The following is a 27,501-nucleotide window of genomic DNA, read 5'->3' as shown; positions in this document are numbered from 1 at the left end:
AAATCACACACTCATCCTCATGCTTAGCTCATTCACCCGTCAGCAGGACCAAAACTAAACAAAAGCGGCAGTTAAGGAATACAAGTCAAGCCGTTTTAAGGATTGCAAATAAGCCACACACATGTTCATACGGACAGGCAAGTGTTCCCATGGAAACCACAACTTCCACTGATGTGCATCAGGAACATGCAATGTGAAAAGAATTACATTATAGAGGCTACATTAATGTCACTGAGCATGATGTGGAGGAATGTTTGGGTAACCTAAGAAAGTAATCAACTTTTCATTTTCCAAAATTTCGCCCTTTTTTACTTTTTTTTCTATCAAAGATGAAATAGTGTGAATCTGCTAAGAATTAAATTCACTTTTTTTGCACTTGAGATTCAGGTGACCTGCGATCCTACTTGGGGAAGTGTGGATAATCAGCTTTTAAAAAAAACTCCTAATGCTATTACTTACCATCTCTGATCAAATGATGGCCCTGTCATTATTTGGGGGATCTAATTTCAGCCATCATGTTGTCTAATTACTACTCTGGTGATTCTAAAGAAAAATACTACCAAACCCAAGGTCGTGTAAAGATAAGTTACTACATTTCAGTACAGACTGGGGGCTTGTGCTTGCGTGGTGTCAGATTTTTGTAGCCTACACTGTTGTGATTACTGGGGAAAGAAGAAATCTCAGACCAAATCTCAGCCCCGCTCACACTAGTGCGGCGTGATCAGACATGGCGACCTCCATCCTGCTCTCAGTGATGAGGGATCCAGTGATCCACTAACTCTTACCGGAGTGATCTGCCGGTCCTCCCCCGTTGCTGAACAGGGCAGAATACAGGTGAGGGTAGGTTTTCTCCAGTGCCACACACAGGGCCAGGAAATGGTCGCTTTCCTTGTTCATGAGCATCTTCAGCAGCTGGTCCACTTTCTCGGAGCTGGAGGAGCAGTTCTGGTCCAGTTCCTGTGTGTCCCGCTCGCTCAGGCTGCCGGATTTGGCGAGCAGCTCGATGAGGCGCTGCGCGTCCGGGATGGACTGCACCAAGTTCTGGTGGCACTGCTCTAACAACTCTTTGTGCTTCGGCTCCATTGCACTTCGCGCAGTTCCCTAGCTAACTGGCTAAGCTAGCTTCTTGTTATGTCGGCGGAGACGGTGACCTCGACTCAAACCCAACAGAACCCCCGATACCCAAGCAGGAACTCCCTTCCTTATGGTCACTTGTACGATTTGAGCGACTGTGCCATGATATACGATGGCTTAATACAGCAGTTTCTGATTACACAGAGCAAAAAGGCACACGAAGCCATATTTGTTGCCTAAGGCTGTTGACTGCACTAAACAGCGAGCGCTAGATACATTTCCCCAGCTCACTTACTTTCTAGCCACTTCTTTCCTCTTCCACCGCAATTCTCCGAACAGCAGCATTTCCATCCACTTTTATAGTTTCTTCTTCGCCATTTATTCGGTAATGTGTCGACTTTAGTGCGAGCGAAACTACCCTAACTGTTGGCGTTCCCTACTCAAACTGTAAGCTCCGCCATGTCTCAGCAGCTCAGTAGCTGCTGCCTGCTGTCAATCAACTCGCCTCACAATAGCCTTGTAAGGTAAAAGTGGGCTGGACTTTACACAGACACACCTGATTTCCCTCAGTGGGCGGGTACTTTTAGTCCTCATAATGTTATTTAAGTTTCCAACAAAACAATTTCCAATCATGGGGTAAAGGACGGAGTTAATAACAGTGAAATACGTGGCCATTTTCCATAGACAAGGGATAGAGTACTGCAGATGCTACTGGCATGACCAGATTTTTAGACATGGGATGTCAAAGAGGCAGGAGCAAGATACTCTCGCACACTAATGGGTGACCACCACCAAAATATACACTCACCGTCCAGTTTATTAGGAATACCTGTACACCAGTACATTCATGCAGTTATCTAATCGGCCAATCATGTGGCAGCAGCACAAGTTACAGTTACAAGATACAGGTCAAGAGCTTCAGTTAATGTTCACATCAAACATCAGAATGAAGAAAAAGTGTGATCTCTGTGACTTTGATCATGGCATGGATGTTGGTGCCAGATGGGCTGGTTTGAGTATTTCAGAAACTGCTGATCTCCTGGGAATTTCACACACAAAAGTCTCTAGAGTTTACACAGAATGGTGCGAAAAACAAAAAACATCATGTGTGGAAGGTCTGCAGGCTGAACCACTTTGCTGATGAGAGAGATCAGAGGAGAATGGCCAGACTGTCTACAGTAACTCAAATAAACACTCTTTACACCCAAGGTGAGCAGAAAAGCATCTCAGAACGCACAACACGTCAAACCATGAGGTGGATGGGCTACAACATCATGTTCCTGTCAGTCAAGAACAAGAATCTGAGGCTATCATAGGCACTGACTCACCCAGACTGGACAGTTGAAGACTGGAAAAAGACCAGGTGATTTTTTTTTCCCTAATCTTCAACTGTCCAGTTTCGATGAGCCTGTGCCCACGACAGCCTTATATTCTCGTTCTTGGCTGACAGGAGTGGAACCCGATGTGGTCTTCTGCTGTTGTACCCCATCCACCTCAGGGTTTGATGTTTTGTGCATGCTGAGATGCTTTTCTGCTCAACACAGTTATAAAGAGTGATTATTTGAGTTACTATATCCTTCCTGGCAGCTCAAACCAGTCTGGCCACTTTTCTCTGACCTCTCAAATCAACAAGGCATTTCCACCCACAGAGCTGTCACTCAATCAGTGTTTTTTGTTTTTCGCACCATTCTGTGTAAACTCTAGAGACTTTTGTGTGTGAAATTCCCAGGAGATCAGCAGTTTCTTGAAATACTCAAACCAGCCCGTCTGGCACCAACATCCATGCCATGATCAAACTTTTTCTTCAATCTGATGTTTGATGTGAACATTAACTGAAGCTCTTGACCTGCTGCCACATGATTTGCTGATTAGATAACTGCATCAATGTCCAGGTGTACAAGTGTTCCTAATAAAGTGGATGGTGAGTGTATATAGGACAAATTTATTGTTTCAGGGTACGATGTACACACATGCAGACACACTCATTCATACTTATGGGCAATTTAGCACAGCCAATACACCTACACGCATGATCATTGGGAGGTGGAAAGCAACTGGAGAACCACAATGTGCACATGGACTTGGGGTGGGCTTCATGTGTTTCTGCTTTGTAGCCCTGAATGTAAGTTTAGTGTTGCGGTGCCAGTTGTGGTGGTAAGGCTTAATTCCATGGCAGCAGCTGCCACTCTGTGCCCCCAATTTGGCCAGACTGCTAGTCAGTACTCATTGTCTTGCCCAGTCATTACTTGGCCCAAGTTGTGATAAGAGGCAAAATACTGGGGACCTCTGTCATAAATAAGAGAAACATTACACCATGTTATCGCTTCACAATTAATGCTACCTACAAGAACATGCTGGTATATACTTATGGTAATGCAAATTTTCTTGGTTTTGATTTTGAATGATAACAGCCAACTAGTTATGATGAAATATATCATCCAGCATACATCAACAAATCTGATTACTGATTATAAATTCAAAGTCAAAACTAGAATCTGGAAGCCATCAGGGCAAGTACCCCAACCCCAAACTCCCCCAACCCCGCCACACACACACACACACACACACACACACACACACACACACACACACACACACACACAAAAATAAAGGACAAAATGAGACTGCTAAAAAAAAAGAAAAAAGAAAAAGTGATGAGACAGCAAATAACGTGTTTTGCAGAATGATGTTCTGACTGCAGAAGCACAGAATGTTGTCAATGACTAGTCAGTCTTGGTTTAATGTCAGGCTATAATTAACAGCCACTAATTACAGATCACATTACTGTACACAGAACATCAGGGTACAGTTATTGTGTGGGTGCAGCATATGAGCTCTCGCTCTCTGCTCTGTGTAATGTTCTTTGTGAGGATTCTGAGTTTTTGATGTCCACAGAGGAGGAACGCTAAATCCCGACTTTGATTTGCATTTCCTGTAATGCACAATAGACACATATACACAAATACAACAGAAAATGGTCAAAATGTATGCTATTGTAACCAAAAATCTATACACTACATTAATGCTTTTTTAAAAAAATGTTGTATCTCCCAATTAACCTAAATTTCGCAGAAATATCTGGTAAATAGTAAATACAAATGAAATGTTAGTGATAAGTAAATCGAAGGTTAAATTATTAAATTGAAATGATTATTGCAGGACAGATGTTTAATTCCAATTTCCAAACTCACTGTATGAAAAACTATTTATAAAGCCCCACCACCCCCCTTTTCTGCAGCGGATTTGTAAGCAGCCAGCACTAATCCTAGATTATTGGTGCTTATAATGAAATTAATGACATTACTTAATATTAATGAAATATATATTTGGTTGTTTCAGTAACTAAATGAAAGTCACAGCTTGCTATGTGGATTTCTCCATGTATTTTTCTCTGAGACACATCTTTTGAGCATTGCCATTTTCTCCCCATCTATGGGCATTTGTTGCTGGAGTGCATAACTGTGGTGTCCCGTTTATCTGGCATCAGCATTTTACCATTAGAAGACAGTGACACTGCACTCTGGTGGTCGCTCCACAAAACAGACATGCTCCAAAGTTGGTGCAATCTGCTAACTGCCAGTCACTCACTTCTTTTTTTAATTCCTAGGTTGACAGCAAATCCCTTAAGTATAGTGAGACGTCCCATGTATATCTTTTTATAAAGGTCTGACTAAGAGGACGATGTGTGAGTCATAGACGAGTCAGAGAGGGCCCTTATGTGAGAGATGTTTTGAGGTGCCATTGTGCTGCACTCACAAGGTAAATATAGTGAATGCAGAACGGGGCACTGTTCGAATCGATGTTAAGTATTTCTTATGAATATGTTTTTGAATATTCATTTTGTCCTTGTAGTTTAGAATGAGCTTAGAGTTTAAAATAGCATGGCATGCATAGGCTTTTCACCATATAAACAAATCAGTAGCTCAACCACAAGTCATATAAGCTTGATTTCGCTTTTTTTCCCCCCCCCCCCCCAACAGTGTGTAGTTTGAATTTAAAAAACAAAAGCAATACATAAACCACTCAGGTAAAAATGTTAAGCACAAACTGAAGTATATCACATTCCATCTTTTTTATTCATGATAAAACATGCATTTACATTCATTTTACTATGGACATGTGACACTTAGATCCCAGAGTATAGCATAAAGCAACTAGGAATTGGTGCAACAGCAGGCCACAGCAGAGGCTGTTTCTACTGACACTTTCTCATTATTGGTGTTTCCACAATTCCTGATTTCTGAATATAACTAAAACAGAATTTTAAAAAATTATTTGGTATTTAGCTGATATATAAATCTCTACAAATCATTTAATAGGGATGCACCTATCCGATATGGAGTGTTGGTATCACAGCTGCTTTGGAGTGAAACACTGATACTGAATCAGATTCAACTTGATTTGACTCATTTGATTAGATCAGATGTTTTCTTAAACAGTCTACTGAAAAAAGACCAAAAAGACTCAATAACAGCACTTTTTGAGATTCATAATATTTCCCCTATTTCTTATTGTATAATATACTCAGCATAATGGCCCAAGTAAAGAAAAAAATATAGGCTGCTTTCTATAAAATAAAGATTTATATAAAAATACAGCACAGAAATGTTGTACGACATTATGCCATATGTGAAATTATAATTATGGCAACAACATGCAATTGTAGATAAGAGCATTTTTAGAGTATAACAATATATTTTGTATGAACACCGTATGGCACAAATTTTTACTTCTTTAATGTGACAGAAGCTACATCTTCTTAATCACTTCCACCACAAAGCTTCAACAGCAATTTCTTGTAATCCCCAGAAGTGTCTCCCTGCAAACCCAGAGATCATTCACTATTAAAACACATCACAGGCTACTCAAATGTATATCCAACCCTATTACAGCTTGGCCAAATCATTCATTTTACAATCAACCTGAATTGAAGAGATGGTAAATTAGATTTGGGAATCACAGCAAAATTGCACACATTTAATAACGGTCTCAGAATTAAACAACATGGATATTTCACATATATACGTAATTATTAATTTTTATTTCTATGATATCTCTAATGATTTTCCTGGTGTCTTCTATGACATCTTAAACTTGTTAATGGGGTGCAGATTTGCTAAATTAACAGAAAACCACATTAAAGATATTAAGAGCCGTGAGGGTGCATGAGCATTAGACAAACAATCTACTTACAGAAATGTCCGTGTAGAGAGACTTGCCATACATCCTCACGTACGCCTGGCGGATGTCCAACATATCCATCTCTGAGCGAGACACCATAATGCGGATCAGGGTGCGGTCTTTGGTTCCCATTCCCTGCACACAACAAACATCATTTTAACTTTAGTTACACAGCTAGGATTCAAATGTTAAAATTATTTATCAGCTGAAGTTTTTGTCCCAAATTGCATGGCCATAGATTGAAGTGTCTTACCTTCATGGCTTTGTGGAGTCTCTCAGCAAAGTAGGCTGGTGTGTCCTTAATGCACTTCACTGCACACGAGACATTTTAGATTTGACACATGCAAATATTTCCCAGTACACTGTCAGTAAGAAATACTAAAACTGCACAATGATGATTGACTGGATGGAGAAAGAGACATCCAAGTGGCTTATAAAACTGTCAATAAAACAGCAGTCAAGATTAGAACGAACTAAAACTCAGGCAGGAGAGATGTACAGAAAACATAAACAATACACTTCAAATATGAGGAGAATTCACAAGCAGCATACAAAAACACACAAACCATGCGTTGCACACTCAGGAAAAAGGTACAACACAGCAACGTGTGACAAAGAGTATGTCAATCACGGTGGTGATGAACTCAGTGTGTGGTTAAATATTTTAGCATATTACCCTTAGCCTGAGAGTGGACAGCAGGGTAGAGGACAATTTGAGAAACACAAAACAGTTAAAGCAAATACATTATCATAAAAAAAATGTGAAACTATTTTTCGGAAAGGGACTCATTTTTCTGTTCTACAAGGTTAAGTGAGAAGGTATGGCCATATCAAAATATTTTGAAGCCATGATATTGACTATACAGTACTTCACCATGACACACGTACGGTATAATCTATTCCATGACATACTCTTACATGGCAGTTTATTAGATATACCTAGCTGATAGCGACACTCATCTGCAGTTTAAGCAGTAAACCAACCATAGGTACATGTTGTACACAGTTTACACGTTGTATACAGATTGAGAACAGTCCGTTAACCAAAAATATCTAGCCAACAGTGGCTCTGTGGTCAGAAATTGACACAGACGAAGAGTGAGATGATGAATAAAACAAAAAAAATATGGGAAAATATGAGCTATATTTTTTTAACTATACTACAAGGTGGACCAACAAAGATGCCAGTGAGTGAACAGTGTTTAACAACACCAGCATTTGTGTGATTTCTACCAAGGTAACACCCATGATCATGTCACTGCTGTGCTGAAGTCCATCCAAATAATATTTGATTAGTCCCATTCCAATGATGGACAGCATAAAGAGACATTTGTCAAACTGTCAGTAACTGTATTCATACAAAATACACCAGTGAATGCATGTATAAGCTAGATGTATATGAAATAAAGTATATGAAAACACAAAAAGTTTAAAATTTACATTACATTTATTATATTGTGTCATTTCATTATCCAGCCATGGTGAGAGAAACAGGCTGAGCACAGTTAAAGCATCTTACCAACAGCCAGCATGCCACTCTCCAGATCTCCAGACATCTCCCTCTCAATACTCTTCTGAATGTCTCGGCCACACATTTGCTGGTATTCCTGGAACACTGTGCACACAAACACACAGTTCCTGAAACTTTAGTCATGTCGAAAAAACTCACTCCCGAGACACATGCTGCATGTCTGCCCCAATATAAATAAAAAACAAGAAATTTGCTTCAGTTATGGCATTGAGCAAGAATTGCAGCAACCTTTATACTGTTAATACTTTTTAACAATTTTTAATATAGTGGCATCTTTTGGTGAAATTATTATATTAGCAAAAGACGCAACCGCTGATGGACAAAAGAAGAGCAAAACTTCAGATCTTTGTTTATACCTATGAACCCGCCCAACAATAATTTATCAGCAGTTTGTCTGGAAACTCTGGTATCATGCTGGTCCTTGGATAATTAATAAACATAATTAAACTGTTTTAGCAACAGTGCTATGATTGGCACTTGAATTCCAGGTATGGAAAACAACAGTGCCATGCAAACAAGCTCAACACAGCAAGTACCACCTATTGTGTTCATGTGTTTGGTTATTGCCCCATTTCTATTAAAACAGAGACCTTTTATGAAAGAAAGCTAATAATCAGTAGGGATATGTATGAATTTATTTTTATTGTTTATTTTAATTACTTTATATAATTTATGAATAATGACTAATCTACTGAATAATTCTTAATTAGAAAAAAGACTAACTTTGCTCAGCTAAAACTATAATTGTTAAAGTAAATCTGTTCCATGACCACTAATAATGAGTTTTTTTAATTTAAATTCTAAACTCAAAATCATAAATGATGCAAGGTAGTAAGTTCTAAAAACGAGTGTAAAATGTACATGGTTTATCTTAATTCATGTATAAATCTTTTGGGCTCTGTAGAGTGGAACATGGAAAGCAAACGCTCCACCATCATCCCTGTACCCAAGAAACCAAAAATCACAGGACTAAATGACTACAGACCTGTTGCTTTAACGTCTGTGGTCATGAAGTCATTTGAGAGGCTGGTGTTGGCCTACTTGAAGGACATTACTGGACCATTACTGGACCCTTACTGGACCCCCTGCAGTTTGCTTACCGAGCAAACAGGTCTGTGGATGATGCAGTCAATATGGTATTGCACTACATCCTCCAACATCTGGACAAACCAGGGACTTATGCAAGGATCCTGTTTGTGGACTTCAGCTCCGCTTTCAACACCATCATCCCAGATACCCTTCTGAATAAACTGACACAGCTCTCTGTACCCACCTCCATCTGTCAGTGGATCACCAGCTTCCTGACAGACAGGCAGCAGCTAGTGAGGCTGGGAAAATTCACATCCAACACCCGCACCATTAGCACTGGAGCTCCTCAGGGCTGCGTTCTCTCCCCACTGCTTTTCTCCCTATACACAAATGACTGCACCTCTAAAGACCCCTCTGTCAAACTCCTGAAGTTTGCAGATGACAATACAGTCATCTGTCTCATTCAGGACGGCGACAAGTCTGCTTACAGACAAGAGGTTGAGCAGCTGGCTGTCTGGTGCAGTCACAACAACCTGGAGCTGAACACGCTCAAAACTGTGGAGATGATAGTGTACTTCAGGAGAAACCCCCCTGCTCTCCCCCTTCTCACCATCACAGACAGCACTGTGGCTGCAGTGGAGTCATTCAAGTTCCTGGGCACCTGGGTTCAGGACCTGAAGTGGGACATTCACATTGACTCCATTGTGAAAAAGGCCCAGCAGAGGTTGTTCTTCCTTCGTCAACTGAAAAAGTTCAACCTGCCACAGGCGCAGATGACACAGTTTTACTCAGCTGTTATTGAGTCGGTTCTGTGCTCTTCTATAACTGTCTGGTTTGGGTCAGCCAGCAAATCAGATCCAAGAAGACTGCAATGGAGTGTTAGGACAGCAGAAAGGATCATTGGTGTGCACCTTCCCAACCTTCAGGACTTGTACAACTCCAGAGTGAAGAAACGGGCAGCTAACATCATCACAGACCCCTCTCACCCCGGCCACAACCTGTTTGCACTCCTCCCTTCAGGCAGACGTTACAGATCTCTGTGCACTAGAACATCTAGGCATAAAAACTATTTTTTCCCCCATGCCATCTCCAGCTTAAACAGCTAACACAGGAAATCATTACCTGTGTTCTGTAATTCATTCCCGTAATTCATCCTCCATCTCTAATTACTGCCTCTTTCTCAACTATTATGTAAATACATATGCATATCTCTTTATTTATACAGCTGTATATACAGTAAATAATGCATAAATCTGTACATAAATCTTCTGTTCCAGATTCATACACATTATTATTTTTTTATTTTTTATTGTTAAGTCTTACTATTTAAATGTTTTCTGTTCTTATGTAAGATATGTATGTATGTATGCATGTATGTACCAAGAGCACCTTAAAAAAACACTAATTTCTTGTGTCTGCGCACACACTTGGCGAATAAAGATAATTCTGATTCTGATTCTGAAAGCTGAACATTTTGGGCAGCAGTGGCTCAGCCAATAAAGCAATGCCGAGATGATACAATTGGGCCTTCAAATATGGGCCTTAACGCTTTCTTCTCTAGGGATACCACACCGTAGCTTCCTTCCAAGCTATGATATATGAAGAAATGAACATCACTGACACATTTATAGCTATAATGACAATAAAGGATTTGCAAATCTTCCCTTAAAGTCACATTAAAGAATTTAGAAGTTGATTTTTTCTGGTTTATTAACAGAAATTACCCTAAGCAATTACTTTTAGACCAATTTTTGCCTAAAGTTTTTGAGGTTGTCTCTAATTGTTAGTTTTTGTACTGAGAAATCTATCAACATTTTTAGGCAGTTAAATGTGCCCAAAGCATTACATTTAATACTTTAGAGAAGTTCGAGATGCAACTTTATTTCAAAAGTTTTCTTTGGATTTAAAGAACTGGTTTGACATCAAAAAAAGAGTGTGACAATAAGTAGGTTATTTTGAGTGCTGTCGCAAACAAGTAGATTTACTTCAAACCACATAACCCATCATTTTCCATTTGTACAGTGGTTTTACTCAGCACTCTCACCAGGACAGCAGTGAAAAAGATTGTGGGTTCTCTAGTGAAGACTTACCTGTGGTGAACTTTCAGTGTCAAGGAGTAAGCTTGATTTTATGGTAATGACAAGTCAAACTGTTCAAAGTTAATCATCCTCAGTCCCTGTCCAGAAACCTGTATTACCTTTGAATTTATTTTCATAAAAATATGGAATAATTCTCCTTTACTGTTGCAAAAATTATTCAGTTACCTGCTCTAAGGTGAGGTTTGCTTCGAGCACACAGGATGGCATTAAACTTGGACTCATCAGTGCCCAGTTTATTTTCCCCAGCCTGATAGAGAGCCTAAAGAAGAGTACAGTGTGTACAGGGTGTATCTGTAGTGTGAGCCTTCAGAACAAAGAAACATGATAGTAACAATAAAAAAAGGAATGTCAGTCATTACCTGAGCATCTTGTTTGGCTAATGATATATCCACAGTCTCTCTCTCATCACGACTGCCCTTTGAGATTAAAAAATAAATAAATTGAGAGAAAGATATTGTAATATTTCAATAATATTTTAAATGTTATTAATAATAATAATATTTAATATTGTTAAATATTAAAAAAGGTGTGAATGAATTATAACATGTACCATTATATTATTAACACAAAACATCTGTAAGGAACTGCTAAAAAGTTCTGGTGCAGAAAATAATAACTGATTAATATATTGGCAGAGATATAAGCATCATTGTCCAAAAAAAAAAACAAAAAAAACATATTTTCTATAATAAGATTTTGTAAGATTTTCTGTAATAAGGTAAAAGATTTTTTTTTCTTGCCACTGAAAAACAGCCCCTAGGGTACCTGAGCAAGAGAGATGAGCAGCCTGCGAAAGTGTCCTGATGTATCTCCACTAATCGCATCCTCCAGTGATTTCTTGTTTTCTGTAAAAACAGTTCATTAACTGGCTCAGTTTCAGACCTCACAGAAAAATGTCAGTGGCATGATGAGATATTCACATCTATCATTTTTGGGAGTAATGTTGCATGGGAACAAACCAGCTTTGTAGATATGATTGATTTCTCTGATCTCTGCATTGGTGCGAGAGGACAGAATCTCGATCAGACAGGCCTCATCAGTCCCTGCTCCCTGTTCAGTAACATAATCAAAGGTTAAATGATAAATCATTCATATTCACATACCTTATACTGTGTACTGTGTTTAATTACTGAACACATCTACAGTGCACTTACAGCTGTAGATACTTGTCAGCTGACACAACAATAACCTCCTCATGATGCAAATTTATTTCAAAAATAATATAAATTAACATTAAATTTGTGGTAGAAATATTTTCCATTATAAATATCTATGCCTTTATTTTCAAATGAACTTTAGAAGTAACATCTCTTAAAATTTAAACTTTGTACACACTGCAGCTATTTTTCCCCTCAGACTCTGAACAGGACTACACAACCTCATTTTAAAACAAATATAGAAGAAATAAAACATGACTGGGTGTTCTGATAGGAAAATAATCAAGCGTGGGATGGTGTAATGCCCCCTGAAGTTGATTATTTTCCAACAACTGTACTTTCCTAAACTGTTTTATTCCACTTATACCACAGCAATGATTACAATTTTTAATTAATTAAAGACTTAATATTTATAGGTTAATTTAATAATGTGGAATAACTGTGAAACAGGGTAGATCCTGTGATCACGTACATTATAGCAGCTATAAACAGGCGTTCCATCTCCAGTTTCTCTTTTTAATAAGATAAAAACTTGTCATGCTAAAAAAAATAGGGAAAATACAACGTCAAATATAGGGAAAATAAAAACCTTACTCAGTGCTGACAATGGAGACTCTCTCCATAAATGTTATAACTCTCCTTACAGAAAGCTTCACCATATCAATAATAGCAAGACATGTTTAAACTGTGTATTATTTGGTTTAGATTAGGTGGAGCCTCTGCTATACAAGTCCCTGTGTATGAGCTTTTACTACAGAAACTATAATGCAATAGAATGAGAATGACCAATCAGAATTAATATGGAACAGACTCTGAAACAGAATTCAGTAGTGCTGTGGTATAAAATGAAATTAATGCATGTTTCTAATTTTTCCAACTTATTTTAATTGTGAAATTATATACAAACCTTGATGGCCTCTTTTAGCTCAGCTGCATCAAACTGAGCAGGAGTCTTCAACATGGCCAAAACCAATTTCTCAAAGTTCCCAGAAAGCTCAGACTTCAAATCCTTAACCAAGTCCTGAAAAAAACAGGCAGTATGGGAATGATCAGCTGCAGTTGTAATCTTTCTGTACATCTGACTGGTTAAACTACTGCATGCTGAAAACTTGGGGGTTCACCACTGCCCACCATATCACAGATCTTAAGACTAAAATATTAAAACTTTCAGTGTATGAAATAAAATGGCATTTAAGCATTAAAGAGTAGTAATAAGTGCTATAAGCATACAGAAGTTTCTCACAAGAAATCTGAGAATTACCTTTCCATAGGAAGTCTTATATGCAACCAGTAGAGGCACACGCTGCCTGTTAGAACGACTTCCAAGAAGATTAATTATAGCCTGCTCATCAGTACCTGTTGAAACATGTCAAATTCAGAATTCAGGGATGTCCTATTGTCTGTGGAAACTTCTACACACTAACAATTAGCATAAAAAACACAACGTATAGAAACTGCTCACTTGGAACTCTTATCAAGTTCAAGTTCTTTTTTTTTTTTATCACATACAGAGAATTATGCAGTGTATAATTCTTGCAGTGAAACTGCAAAAAATCAAATGTACAGCACTAATGCAGTGGCCTGCGTGACAACAGAACAGGTTGTGCAGAAGAACATAAACTAAAAAGAATTGTATTTAAGATATTCACCAAAGCCCTTCATGGCCTTCCTAAGCACTTCTACATCTTTTAATGGGTCTGCTCCAGGAAAATCTGAGATGGTTCCTCTGAATCCACGCTAAACACAGAAACAGTAATGAAAAGGAATAGAGCAAAACAAAATGACAGGTTTATACAAAATCACTGGTTCAACAGCATTTTTAAAAGAAAAGATTCTGTAAATTTTGTAAAAAAAAAAAAAATGCATATAAAATGCAAACATGTAATAATGCATTCTTACATTAATTGCAGGCACCATGGGAGCTCCTCCTCCATATGTGGGCATGGATGGATTGGTAGCAGGCACATTTGGGTAGCTAGGTACGGACGGAGTCGGTGATGGACCTTGTGGGTAGCCAGGCATGGATGGATTGGCTGATGGGGCTTGTGGGTAACCTGGCATGGATGGATTAGGTGACGGGGCTTGTGGGTAGCCTGGCATGGTTGGATTAGGTGACGGGGCTTGCGGGTAGCCTGGCATGGGCTGGCCCGGAGCTGGCCCTCCTGGATAGCCCATCCCCGGTGCCTGAGGCATGGCTCCTCCTGGCTGAGGGGACAGGCCAAAGGGCTGTTGGTTAGGGTAGGGTGCAGGACCCCCAGTAGGTACTTGAGGGAACATGGATGGATTTGGATTAAATCCTCCCAAGGCAGCAGAGATCTCGTTTGCCTGTGATGAAAGGATTTAAAGGCAATAAAAAAAGCACAGAGCAAAGCGCAAGCTGGACAATTCACAGCAGGATGCGCAACACATACACAGCTTTGAAATGATCACATGGACAGACATGCATATTGAAATGATTACGGAAGCATTATGAGATTAAACTGTGCACCTATAGTTTCTTGTTTTGTGTCTAGCAATGACACATTGACATCAGCATAATTTTCAAAATCATAGAAAATCACTAGAAAGTTAAAGCACAGAATATCAGCCTTAATATACTTCTTTATGTATGAATGTATAAAAAAGTAACAGAAGTATGTTCTGATTTATAGTATCAAAAGCAGCATCACAACGAAGGAGAAGGAAAAGAATAAGCACATCAGCAGAAAGGTGATGGATGGCTAGCATTTAATTACTGTGCAGAAGCATGCAGTAACCTGGTCGAGACGGAGCACAGAGATCATGTTTGGACAGAAAGGTTTGCAGTGTTGTCATAATCACTCTGCAGTGTTTTCATATTAAAAGCAAAGATTAGAGGTCAGCCTGCAGTTATCAATAGAGTATGTATCAGGATGAAGCTGTGATTTTAAAGGGAAATGCGAGAAAGTCCATGGCTGAGAACTATTTATCAGACAGGCAGTTAAATAAATGATTCCACTTGGCATTCGAATATATTACATTAACACCTATGATTAAAGACCTTATAACAATTACATTAACTTAATCCAATATTAAGCAATTAGTGTGGAAACACAAGTATTCAAAAAAGGCTTGAGAAGTAAATCAACACACAATGTACTGCCTTCTACTGAGCTTTTGGCTTGACTTATAAAAAGAATTCCAGATCAAACTGATTTTTAAACTTCCCAGAATTCTCGCTTGTTTCAAATGTCATTAACTGTATAATAAAAAGGGAAAATATGAAATTCAATATGCATTAGGCAGTCTGCTTTGTAATGAGCAATGAGCGGAACAACGATTGATCCAGATTTAATGTACAGATTTTATCTCTACCGTTACACCAGTATGGAACATATTTATGAGAGAAAAAGTATTAATTACTATTATACTAATTCTCAAATCTGATTGATTCTGGCAGTAACATGAACAACAGGTTTATATTAATGTGCTTGTTCTAATATCCTATTGTTTCTATTGGAACAGCTCATACACAGGGACTTGTACAGTTGAACGTTCTGTATAATCTAAGAGCAATAATGTGTTCCGGTTTCTTGGTTAAATGACAAGCTGCATTTTTTAACCTCAAAAGAGAGAATACAGTAGAGTCTGGTGAAGGAGCAATACAGTGTAAGCGATGACAGGAACTATCTTGTCTTGTGGACATACCATAACATTAAATGTAAATATAAACAGTTGAAAAGTGCAATAAGTCATTCATTAATGCATTAAGAATAACAATCTTCAGCACCTTTGCTGTGGTGCAAGTGAAATAACACACTTCACTCCATGCTGTTATACAAAAATAATCCAATTTGCACCACCCTGACATGGATTCTTTCCATATAACAGCACAGTCTGTTGTGTGTTATTCCTTACACAATCCACAAAGAATACAGTGAGACAGAGCAAAAAACAGAGAACGTGATTTTCTATTGTAGTATCTGTACTGGATTTCAGAACATTTTGTCATTAAGATGAAACTTACCATTGCAGGCAGGTTGCTTGGATTAAATCCAGGCATTCCAGGAGCACCAGGAGTTCCCCATCCACCTGCAAATACACAGCAAAATATCAAAAAAGATGTTTTACACCTCTATGGGAGGAGGCAAATCTCTATCAGTATAGCTATATTTAAGCTAAATAAGTGGAAAAAAATTAGAGTTTTTGTTGTGCATCGCAATTCCTTTACCACTTGATACCTCTTACAACTCTGTAAACTCTCAAGTAACAGCTCCTGTACTGATCTTTTATAAGATATAGCAGTCAAGTATGGAAAACAAGCCACATCCGATCAAACCCTCTAACGTCTAAAGAGAGCACACTACCTTCTCTCACCTCAAAACCACCGAGAAAGGCACAATTAACCCCTCAAAAAGATACTGGTTAACAAAGAAATGTAAAGAGATTTAGTATTAATGATAGGCTAGACTTTAAACTGAACACAAAACACATACCTCAAAAAAACTGCAAGACAAAAAAGTAGTAAATAGAAAATTAAAAAAATTAAACATATTATAATAAAGTCATGAACAAAATTCATGATTGTGATATATAAATCTTATGTGCATGGCTTATAAATCATACAGCCATTTATTTCTGTAAGAAAAGCTCTGAACATAAACCTGTAACACAAGTTAGGAAACTCTGACACCCTAGGCAGCAATGCTCACGCTTCCCCCCAACAGACAATGTTTTGAAATACACAACCGCTTAGTATAATCCATATGATGCCTGGCCACACAAACACAAATCTGTCAGTCTTCCACATGCTAACCTACACACTAGCACAGTGAGTGAGTCATTTACTAACAGAGGTTTCCATTGACGTTGTTCTATTTATGACAGGCTGACTTAAGCATTCCAGTGTGGGCTTTATAATGCCATGTTACTCTGAGAATGACGTACCTGAAGGTATTTGAGGAAAGGCTCCTGGCTGGCCTGGGTAAGCACCGGGCTGGGGCGGGTATGCCCCTGCTTGAGGAGGATAACCCCCTGCTTGAGGAGGATACCCGCCTGCTTGAGGAGGATACCCGCCTGCTTGAGGAGGATACATTCCTGGCTGGGGAGGATATCCACCAGCCTGTGGAGGGTAGCCACCAGCCTGAGGAGGATAACCACCGGCCTGAGGAGGATAACCAGGATAACTCATCTTCTGTTCTGGAATGAAGACAGAATAAAATCTGTTACATGCTTACTACTATGAAATGCCCTGGAATTTGATAAATAGAAAACACAACAGTGAAGGTGAAAAGAGCTAAAGAGCAATTTCAGCAAATTTCTTGAAAAATGAAAAAAATGGGGGGAAAAAACACCATTATGCTGTATTATCTCTTGTTTTGATCTGTTCTGACTTTACATCCGACTATACATTTCTGGCATATTTTATAGAACTATTGACTGATGATTAAACTGATCACTTATTAACATGATGCTGGTTATAATGCTTCAGTGAGCTTTTAAATCTCCTCACATTTAAACACATAACAGAAAACAAAGATGTGAGAAAAAGTTGTGAGAAGCAAACATGTGAGAAAACAAAGGTGTGAGAAAACAAAGACGTGAGAGAGACAACACAGCCTGTGTTACGGAACAGCCAAAGTTTTTCTGCCATTATTTTTTTCAGTAGCACACGCAAAAGAAGTTGTTTAAACTGTGGCATTGTGGTGGCTAATATATCATGTCTTTCCAGTCATGGATGATTTCTGAGAATTGAGATCTGTTCCACTGATTGCGGCTTCTTTCACAAAGCTCTACATCTCCACTCAAACCACAGTGATGTACAGCAACTTGACAGTTTGGTTCATCGGGTAAAGGACCAGTAAAGCAGCTTATCAGCTGGTGCACAGTTGACCTTAGCTGAGAACAAGGTAAATGAATCTGGCATAAGGGCGTGCCAGATTTTATATACACTCATACAATCCCTGTCCCAGTGCAATGCTCTTAAAAAAAAAATAATAAAATTTTTTTTTTTTTTTTAATGATAACCATACTAACATTTGTGACCTACATGAAGGTTATTAAGCATAAACAAGAGCTTCAGGACCTGCAAGGATTCAGTGTTTGTGTGTTTTTTTTTTCTTATTAATTACTTATCAGATTCCTTGAAGTGTGACACAAATAGCAGAAAACCCCAATAAGGTTCAGAACATCACTGCATTGCAGCACATGTGTAGAGTTAATGCAAAATTTATAAGTAATAATGACAACAAATAATCCCAACCTTTAGCAAACATATCACATTATCTATACGCAGCGTTCCACTGACATTTACGGCTGTTTTTTTAATGCTTTATCAAGATTCACTGGAAACTTCCAGAGGAACACACAACATAACTGGACTTAGGTACTTTGCATTTTATAGCTACAGGAACCTGTGTTTGAATACAGACACCAGTACTGTTATCAGTGTAGTCCTTCCTTCACCAACCAGTTATAACCAACGTATGCTGACAGGCGGCTTTCCTCCTGCCATAAACTTGTAGAATCAGGCTGAAGGTGAGCAAACATTCAGATGAATAGGTGAACTTTGTACATGGAAACACACATGTAATCAGAATATAGAAATATGACAGTCACTTATTTAGCCATATATGTACTAGTTTAGTCTTTTGGCCAATTCAGATGAACATTTGAATACCAGAAGGTCAAATGTTACACAAAGTCCACATACTAAATCTTCTTCAAATCTGAAAGAACGAAAAGAGACTGGGGAGATAGTAGCAGCTCGACTGGGATCTGATGAAGATTAGTAAAACAACCTCCTAGAGGCGATATGAAATTAAAGATTGTAGCGTGTATAAGAGAATCGACCACACCCACTTCGCCATGACGTAATCAGTGCTAATACGACTACAGGCCCTAAATTAAGGAAAGAAAGAAAGAAAGAAAAAAAAAAAACTGAACACACAGTGAGTAAACGGGTAGTCATAAACTTAGCTAGACTTCGACTGTAACCAAACTACTGTGTCACACAGCTTAGTCCAACTCGGTGTAATTAAAACATGGACGCACACAGTTTACAGTGCATTTCTATTAACATTTCAAAACCGTAAATAAAAATAGCCTTCGGCCTGCAAATACTGACCAACAAACATTTAAACGAACTCTTCAAAGAAACAAAAAGCGAAACAAACCAGCTGGCTAATAATGATATTATTATTATTATTTTATTTTATTTTTTTTTACTTACATGGCCAGTAGAGCTGGCAAGTCTTTAAACAGTACTTGTGTGGAGTTTGTGGATCAGGAAGAAGCAGTGGGTGGAGAACCAAAAGCCTCCTGTCACTGTGTAGACAGAAACACGGCAGATAGGTGCGTTCACTCAGCGCAGATGCACAGCTCCTGCGCACACTGGGCTTGGGTTAGAGGAGATCTGCGGAATCCTGCGCAGAGTTTACCAACTGCGTTTAAGAATCAACATTCTTTATCTGCTAAATTTACGCTTTCTAGACTTACAGAGCCTGTAAGATAATCCTTAAAAAAATAAATCGCGCCGTTGCTCAAATAGGTTTCTAAAGAAAAGGGGATATGCGCTGATCTGTGCTTTTTGCCCCATTCGCGTTACATAACTGGCAGCGGTTCAGATGCAATTACACCACATCCACAAATGTCTCAGGGTGAAGTGTGAGGTAGAACTGAGCTGAACAGACGCAAGCATATACAGTATTTTCTGTAAACGTTTGCTCGAGGTTCATGTTCATGTCCACTGCATTCTGCAGCAAACCGAGTAATTCTCTGGTAGGAGTAAAGGTGTGTTCGCACATACAGCGACTCGCAGCGACTGGAGACCGTTCATTTTCAATAACTTCCGGCGACATGAGCGATAGCGACCGTTGACTACTAGATGTGGGCATGTCCAAAGACGCGACAAAGTTGAGAAAAGTTTAAACTGTATGCAAATTTGGAGCGACTTGGTACAGCAACTACCAATGAGTGTGAAGCCAGTCGAGCGCACGTGATCCGTGGCTTTAAACGCGATGAGGCCATAATTGAAGCTAATTGGCGCTTGCGCTTTCGCCGCAGATGGATGGTCACAATGGCAAAGAGCACACACTGCTTCTCCTTCATCTCATATGATATGATGCATAAATACGCTGATGAATTTTATATAAAAACGCTGTCCCTCCAGAATGTTTAATTTTAGCGGCAAGAAAACTAGTTTGTTGTCAAAAGTGGAATGCTAGTTGCACCACCCACTGATTAATGTTACTATGGCAACCAGTAGTAGGAACGCCTGTTGTAATCAGAGAATGTGAAGTGACGCGTGTCGTGGCTCAACCGATAGTTCCAAACACTGAATAGTTTCCCAAACACACTCGCTGGTAAGGTGATGAAATCACTGCATTTTTTAACATTTTAACACATTAGCGGACCTCACATGAATCCAGTCAATAGTGGTACTTTATGTAGCCAGCTTTAGTTAATATTTATCGTTAGATAATAGCTAGTTAGATTCTTAGATTCTAACTGCAGGTAGCTAGCGTAAGCAACACTTCACTAGCTACCATAACCAGATACAGATTTACCTCAAATTAACTGCAGTTATTGGCATTCATTAGCATACAAAGTTTATCTTCAGTGATTGGATTTGTTGTTAAAGTTAGCAACACTTAGTACAAGACGGCACCATATTAGTACACTCAATTTCAATGAATGGTAGCTAGCTCAACGAGATAACATGGCTAGCTTATATCTCGCAAGGTTGTTCCTTGGTTAATTCAGTCATTACACACATTGTCTGTTAGATAGTACATCAGTGATGGGTGATGAGATCAGCAGCATAAACGTGGATGCATTATAACCTTCGTGAAGATAGGATTTATTACAGGACTGTCAGACTGTATTAATTTTAGCTTGGTGTACCTAATAAACTGGCAGCTGTATATGTGCTTATAGGCTTCATAGAAATACCAAAATTGTATATTGTAAGAGTAGTGGAGTGCGAATTCCATACCCCACCAACAATAACCCAGACAAGCTCTCTTCCACACTTTTGCACTTGAAGTCAATAGTCATTATTTAATTTCAGATTCAATGTACTGGACAGAAATCATGCCAATATCTACATACATATGGACCTAACTGTAGGTGTGTACTCTCACTTTTGTAATCTCTACCTCATTGAAATCTTTGGGAAGCATTGGCTTTCGATGTCTATTTAATCGATGTCCTTCAATGTATTAACCTTCACACAGTTTCATCTTTCTTTAATACTCCCAGTTCTCTCCACAGCATCAGGCCCAACTCGACTCAAGACCCGGTCTCCTCTGGGGCCTATGACATGGTCTCCTTCCAGTGGTGGAATGTAACTAAGTACATTTACTCAAATACTGTACTTAAGTACAGATTTGAGGGACTTGTACTTTACTTGAGTATTTCTATTTAATGCAACTTTATACTTTTACTCCACTACATCTCAGAGGCAAATATTGTACTTTTTACTGCACTACATTTGTCTGACAGCTTTAGTTACTACAGTAGTTACTACAGTTCATGTACCTGTAGCATTACCTGTGGCATGGAGTTTGAATGTTTTTGCTATCATTGTATGTATAAGAATTTGACTCTGGTTCTTGCATGTGTGTCTGGAGATGTTTGGAACAGTCATCATCCAGTTACATTTATTGAGTGCTCATGTCCAGGTGTCCAGATCTCCTTTTCTTTCTACTGTTGCAGTGAAAGAAAGAATGCAATGGCTATTTTGAACACTTTTATACCTTTCCTGGCCTGCTTTCTGCCATCTTTCTGTTCCTGTAGGAGGTTGAATGAATTGTCGATTCCAGGAAAAACTTATCTACCCTTTCCCTGGATACATTATATAATCAAATGTATTGTTGAATGTAATTGGTTGCCTTGTTCATTTTGCACTATTGACCAAACTTCTTTCTTGGGTTAAACTGAGCAGTTGCTTGCATTAATTGATACTGACTTGTTGTGCATGCTTATGTGAATGTCTTAACATAAGATAACATTAGGATGTGAGTAATTATGACCATAGAAGCATGAGAGAAATATGAATGCATACATACTGTAAATGTATTCTATGTTAAGGGAGCAATCCCCCTACCCTCCAAAATTAAACACAGAAAATGCTACTATAAATGTAGAAAGCGGCATAATCAATGCACATTATGTGTTAATGTTTATTGAAAATTGCTGCAAATATAGTGCTGCTGCTGTCTGCTCTGCTTAAACCCATTCAAACAGGTTGACAGCGCAGATTTGTTTACATTTACATTTATGGCATTTGGCAGACGCACTTATCAAGAGTGACTTACAAAAGTGCTTTGAAGTGCATCAAAAATACATTATGATACTGGCACACTAGGTCACAAATTAGGAATACCATCAGTCCAAAAACTCTGTTGGGGAGGTAACAGACACATGCTCAGAGAATAAAATTAATTAATTTTTTTTTTTTTGAGTAAGTGCTAATTTAAGTACTTTAGGAAGAGGTAAGTCTTTAGACGTCGTTTGAAGACTGCCAATGACTCAGCTGTTCGGACATCTAGGGGAAGTTCATTCCACCACCTTGGTGCCAGAACAGAGAAGAGTCTCGATGCATCCCTTCCTTGTACCCTGACAGATGGTGGGACCAGTCGAGCAGTGCTAGAGTTTCGGAAGGAGCGTGGTGCCGTGCGAGGTGTGATAAGTGCTATGAGATAAGTGGGTGCTGGTCCGTTTTTGGCTTTGTAATCAAGCATCAGTGTTTTAAATCTGATGCAGGCAGCTACAGGAATCCAGTGGAGGGAGCATAGCAATGGGGTGTTGTGGATTCTGGATCAGTTGCAGAGGACGAATGGTGCTCAGAGGCAGACCTGCGAGGAGTGAGTTGCAGTAGTCTTGAAATGACAGGGGACTGAACAAGCACCTGTGTGGCCTGTGTGGAAAGAAATGGATGAATTCTTCTGATGTTATAAAGGAGAAATCGACATGAGAGTGTCAGATTAGTAACGTGAGAGGAAAAGGACAGTTGATTGTCCATGGTTACCCCAAGGTTGAGTGAAGTAACCGAAGGCAAGATCAGAGAATTGTCTAGGAAGATTGCAAGGTGATTCATCCTGAGATGGGGATGAATCACCTGGGATGAACAGCAGTTCAGTTTTGCTGGGATTAAGTTTCAGATGATGAGCTGTCATCCATGATGAGATGTCTGCCAGACATGCTGATATCTGAGCAGAAACATGAGTGTCTGAGGAGGAGTTGAGGAGAGGATGAGTTGAGTGTCATCCGTATAGCAGTGGTATGAAAACCCATGTGAGGATATGACCGTACCAAGAGATCGGGTATAGAGGGAGAACAGGAGAGGACCAAGTACTGAGCCTTGTGGGACACTAGTGGAGAGTCCACGGGGAGCAGATGTGGATCCCCTCTATGTCACCTGATATGACCGGCCTTCCAGGTAGGAAGCAAACCATTGCCATGCTGCACCACAAATTCCTAGGCTCATGAGGGTGAACAAGAAATCCTTGTGGTTCACTGTGTCAGATGCTGCTGAAAGGTCAAGGAGGATGAGGACTGAAGACAGTTTGGCTGATCTAGCAGCATGTAGCTTCTCAGTGATGGCCAAAGGGCAGTCTTTGTGGAAGGTTTGAAGCCAGACTGGTTGGGATCTTGGAGGTTGTTCTGTGAGAGGTAGTGAGACAGTTGATTGTAGACAGTTTGTTCAAGGGTTTTAGAAAGAAGAGACAGAAGTGATACTGGTTTGGAAATATTGAGAGCTACATGAACCACATGACTGTGTGGCGGCAAGAGCAAAAAGTGTCACAACTCTCTTTTTCAATGGCACTGATGTGAACATACCTTAAAGTGGAAGTTTTGAGCTTGGAACAGTGCTTCACAAACTGGTGTCCTGGGATTTGTGAAATTTTGTTAAAATTTGGTAACAGCTGTGGAAATCATCATATTATCAAAGTTATACGTGTTGTTGACTTATTGCCTTTTTGACTGGTTATGCTAAATGCTCGATAACTCAAACAAATAGGCCTATGAATAATGTCAACTAATGACAATTTTAATAATAATATATTCCAGGGTTGGGGGTTCTCCCCATGCTTTGGGGGTTTTCTCCGGGTACTCCGGTTTCCTCCCCCAATCCAAAGAGATGTGTTGTAGACTGATTGGCATCTCTAAATTGTCCATAGTGCGTGAATGGGTGTGTTTGTGTGCGATTGTGCCCTGCGATGGGTTGGCACCCCATCCAGGGTGTGCCCCAAGTCCCCTGGGATAGGCTTCATGCTCCCCCCGATCCTGTGTAGGATAAGCGGTACAGAAAATGGATGGATGGATATTCTGTTGGTGGAAAGTTCTGGAATAAAAAGCACTTTAGCTTTCATAGTCAACATATTATTTTTGTATACATTATGAATGAACCTAATATTTAAACAGTTGGATTATGTTCATAAAATACATCTTTACAGCATTCATTATACAGTTAAGTCCTTGGCTGCTAAGAGTTTAAGAACCCCTGACATAGGGGACAGAATGTGCGCTCAACACAAAGCAGTTTGAACTACACATAAACAGCAGTTGACTGAAACAAAGTGAAGAAGGGAACATGGAGCCTTGTGCATTGCATTGGAAATCACTGCAGAACTGTTGTTTCACAGCATTTTGTGCAGTAGATATGCAAATATATTTGTTGAAAATGATTTTCATTGTATTGATAACTCTCAAGTATGTGAGAAGGTACAGAACAAACTCTGAAATATTATGATCTCTAATTTTGAATATGTCTAAGTAGACAAGTGTTATTCCTAAAAAGCAATTATTTTAATAATAAAATAATTTTATTAGTAGTAGTACAATAATTTAGTAATTATTGTACTGTCTTATGCTGTTTGCACATGTTTGCACATGTGCACTTTATGTAGTCCTGTGTAGGCCTTATTTAGCTCTGTGTAGTCTCATGTAGTTCTGTGTTGTTTTTATGTAGCACTATGGCCCTGGAGGAATGTTATTTCATTTCACTGTGTACTGTAATAGCTGTATATGATTGAAATGACAGTAAAGCCACTTGACTTGTCTTGACTAGTTGATCTGCCAAACATATTTTCTTCTTTAGTTTTGTACTGAAGCTACATGGCTATTATAGATAAAAAGTCCAGGACCTTATAGCTTCAGTTTAGCACCATGCAAACTGCATGTGTAAAATGTCACACACGTTTCAAAAGACATCAGTTGGCTCAGCAATAAAATTTACATATAGACAAAGCATTAAAAAGTATGTACAAATCCATTTGTTATGATACCAAGCTAGGTGCCAATGAAGAAAGTGATTCTAGCCTCAATATTGCTGCTACTTCTTTTTTGTATGTGACATGATTTCCCCCATTTTTACAGAAAATTTTTTTACAGATAACAATATTCAATATACACAGAGTGTCAGAAACCTTATAAGCATTATAGCATCATGCAAACTTAATGCCTAAAATAACAAGTAATGAAAAATTCCTTACTTGTTAGCATCATTAGCCACAAAGCTTCAGTGCAAAACCAAAGATGTAAGCTTTGGACACTGTGGTACAGGGAACAATATAAAAGTAATTTTTGGCTGAACTGTTACTTCAAATGCAATAGGGCTAGGTCATGACGATGGATAGGGATCATGGTGATTAAAAGTTTATGTTGAATATGATAGTAGACTTATTAAAAGTGGAAGTTGAACCATTTACATAAGGCTATTCATTAGGAAAGAATATGGGTAGTACATAGAATCAATAAAATGCCAAGCAGGCATTACATGAAATTTAAGAACTCAAGGAAGTGTCTTAATCTATGCATTCTCCAGGTCTGCAAGTTCTGACAACTTATTCAAACTTACATTTAACCTGATCCTATTTTTATCTAAATGACTTGGTGATTTGCCATCACTTCTCTTAAAAGTAAAAGTGCGTGCTAGATAACTGTTCCTATTAATTACTTGATTACCATGTCTGTTGCTGCATATTATGTCCCTAATACATTCATACTTAGCAATCCTACACTGGCACCCTTTATAGACAATAACATCTCATCTCTAAACTCACTATTTTAGGGTGGATGACCAAAGCTATGGATTTAATTCAGACCCTTTTCAAACATTGCAGTGCCGTTAGAGTTAAGCTTACGAATCTGCATGGATTAAAATCATTCATTCATTCATTCATTCATTCTTCATCCTCAGTTAAAGCTTTATCCTGGTCAGGGTCGTGGTGGATCTGGAGCCTATCCTGGGAATACAGGGCATGAGACAGGAATGCATTAACATTATTTACAAATGATTTTTATTAAATTAGAATAGAGAGAAATAGAGTTGCATGTGGTGATTAAAGGGTCTAGTTGCTATGTGTTGGACTGTGGCAGTGAGGAATGAAGAAGTTGAAGACCTGATCCTTTTCATTTGGTTCAGTGATGAAACATGATTCATGGGATGGACATTTTCATTCAGTAAAGCAGATGTTTTCATGAATATTTTAGTTCCTCCTTTGATTATAGCGCTGCCTAGTGATGGAATGATACAGCACTTAATGATGGACTTTTAGGGAGTGATTTTCTTAACTGCACGTGACATGCAGAAACACGTTTAAAAACTACAAACAAAAGCAAGGAGGGTCACAGATAAGCAAGGCATAAATCTGGTGGCTGTTCTATCCTGCTTATAGCCAGTGAAAGATAAACTGAAATAAAATCTATTTCTTATAATCTTCTAATTACTTTCTGAAATTATATATCCTTTCTAGCATCCAAGCCATCTAGCAGAGATAGCTATGTTCTCTCTCTCTACAAACAGTCAGTCTATTTGCCTGCCTGTATTACCTGGTCAACTATTAAACACATTCTTTCAGCTCAACCGCTGACTCTTAATGTAAAATTTCATCTTAGGATAATACACGTTGCAGTAGTCACAAGAAAACCCAAAGGATAACCTGGCAGATCTGACAAGGGCCAAATTGTGATGGCTAGATGACTGGCAGTTCCTGGTATGCAGTGGTTAGTACCTACCAAAAGTGGTCCAAGGAAGGACAACCAGTGAACTGGTGACAGGGTCATGGGTACCCAAATCTCACTGAGGTGCATGGGGAGCAAAGGCTAGCCCGTCTGGTTCGATCCCACAGAAGAGCTACTGTAGCATAAACTGCTGAAAAAGTTAATGCTGGCTATGATGGAACGGTGTCAGAACACACAGTGCATCACAGCTTGCTGTGTATGGGGCTGCGTAGCCACAGACCGGTCAGAGTGCCCATGCTGACCCCTGTCCACTGCCGAAAGCTACAATGGGCATGTGAGCATCTGAAATGGACCAGGGAGCAATGGAAGAAGGTGACCTGGTCTGATGAATCACGTTTTCTTTTACATCATGTGGACAGCTGGGGGTGTGTGTGCCACTTACCTGGGGAAGAAATGGCACCAGGATGCACTATGGGAAGAATGCAAGCTGGCAGAGGCGATG

The 27,501-nt window shown here is 39.1% G+C and overlaps 2 protein-coding genes and 1 long non-coding RNA gene across 9 annotated transcripts in view; 1 reads left to right on the top strand and 2 right to left on the bottom strand.

Moving 5' to 3' along the window:
* The window catches only part of dlg5a (discs, large homolog 5a (Drosophila)), a 45,283-nt gene extending 43,701 nt beyond the window's left edge, over positions 1-1,582 (bottom strand). For 2 of the 6 annotated variants that reach the window (XM_026932946.3, XM_053232530.1), the window contains exon 1: positions 786-1,579. In XM_026932946.3, coding sequence (XP_026788747.1) covers positions 786-1,083 — 298 coding nt within the window. In that variant the 5' untranslated portion in view covers positions 1,084-1,579. Of the gene's footprint in view, positions 1-785 lie in introns of all 6 variants that reach the window. The other 4 variants (XM_053232531.1, XM_053232532.1, XM_053232533.1 and 1 more) reach the window with 3 other exon arrangements.
* A 3,545-nt stretch (positions 1,583-5,127) lies between these two features.
* Positions 5,128-19,785, bottom strand: anxa11a (annexin A11a). 2 transcript variants are annotated; one of them, XM_026939202.3, is made up of 15 exons: positions 19,261-19,785; positions 16,977-17,228; positions 16,057-16,121; positions 13,971-14,396; positions 13,721-13,808; positions 13,333-13,427; positions 12,979-13,092; positions 11,874-11,964; positions 11,680-11,759; positions 11,274-11,330; positions 11,080-11,173; positions 7,775-7,870; positions 6,509-6,567; positions 6,268-6,390; positions 5,128-5,893 (listed from the first exon to the last, which is right to left on the bottom strand). In XM_026939202.3, the coding sequence occupies exons 2-15, from the start codon at positions 17,218-17,220 to the stop codon at positions 5,834-5,836; spliced, it is 1,692 nt and encodes a 563-aa protein (XP_026795003.3). In that variant the 5' UTR covers positions 17,221-17,228; positions 19,261-19,785; the 3' UTR covers positions 5,128-5,833. The 2 variants fall into 2 exon arrangements, with proteins under 2 accessions (XP_026795003.3, XP_053088808.1); XM_053232833.1 differs by having other exon boundaries at positions 13,971-14,276.
* LOC128318051 (uncharacterized) lies at positions 19,766-22,157 on the top strand. Its single transcript, XR_008301497.1, has 3 exons — positions 19,766-20,392; positions 21,100-21,158; positions 21,291-22,157. It is a non-coding gene; the product is annotated as an uncharacterized LOC128318051 (long non-coding RNA).
* The last annotated feature ends 5,344 nt before the right edge of the window (positions 22,158-27,501 follow it).

This window comes from Pangasianodon hypophthalmus, chromosome 3, assembly GCF_027358585.1.
Source record: "Pangasianodon hypophthalmus isolate fPanHyp1 chromosome 3, fPanHyp1.pri, whole genome shotgun sequence".
Lineage (NCBI taxonomy): Eukaryota > Metazoa > Chordata > Actinopteri > Siluriformes > Pangasiidae > Pangasianodon > Pangasianodon hypophthalmus.
Note: the sequence above shows the minus strand (reverse complement) of the source record. Positions and strands in the feature narration are given on the sequence as shown.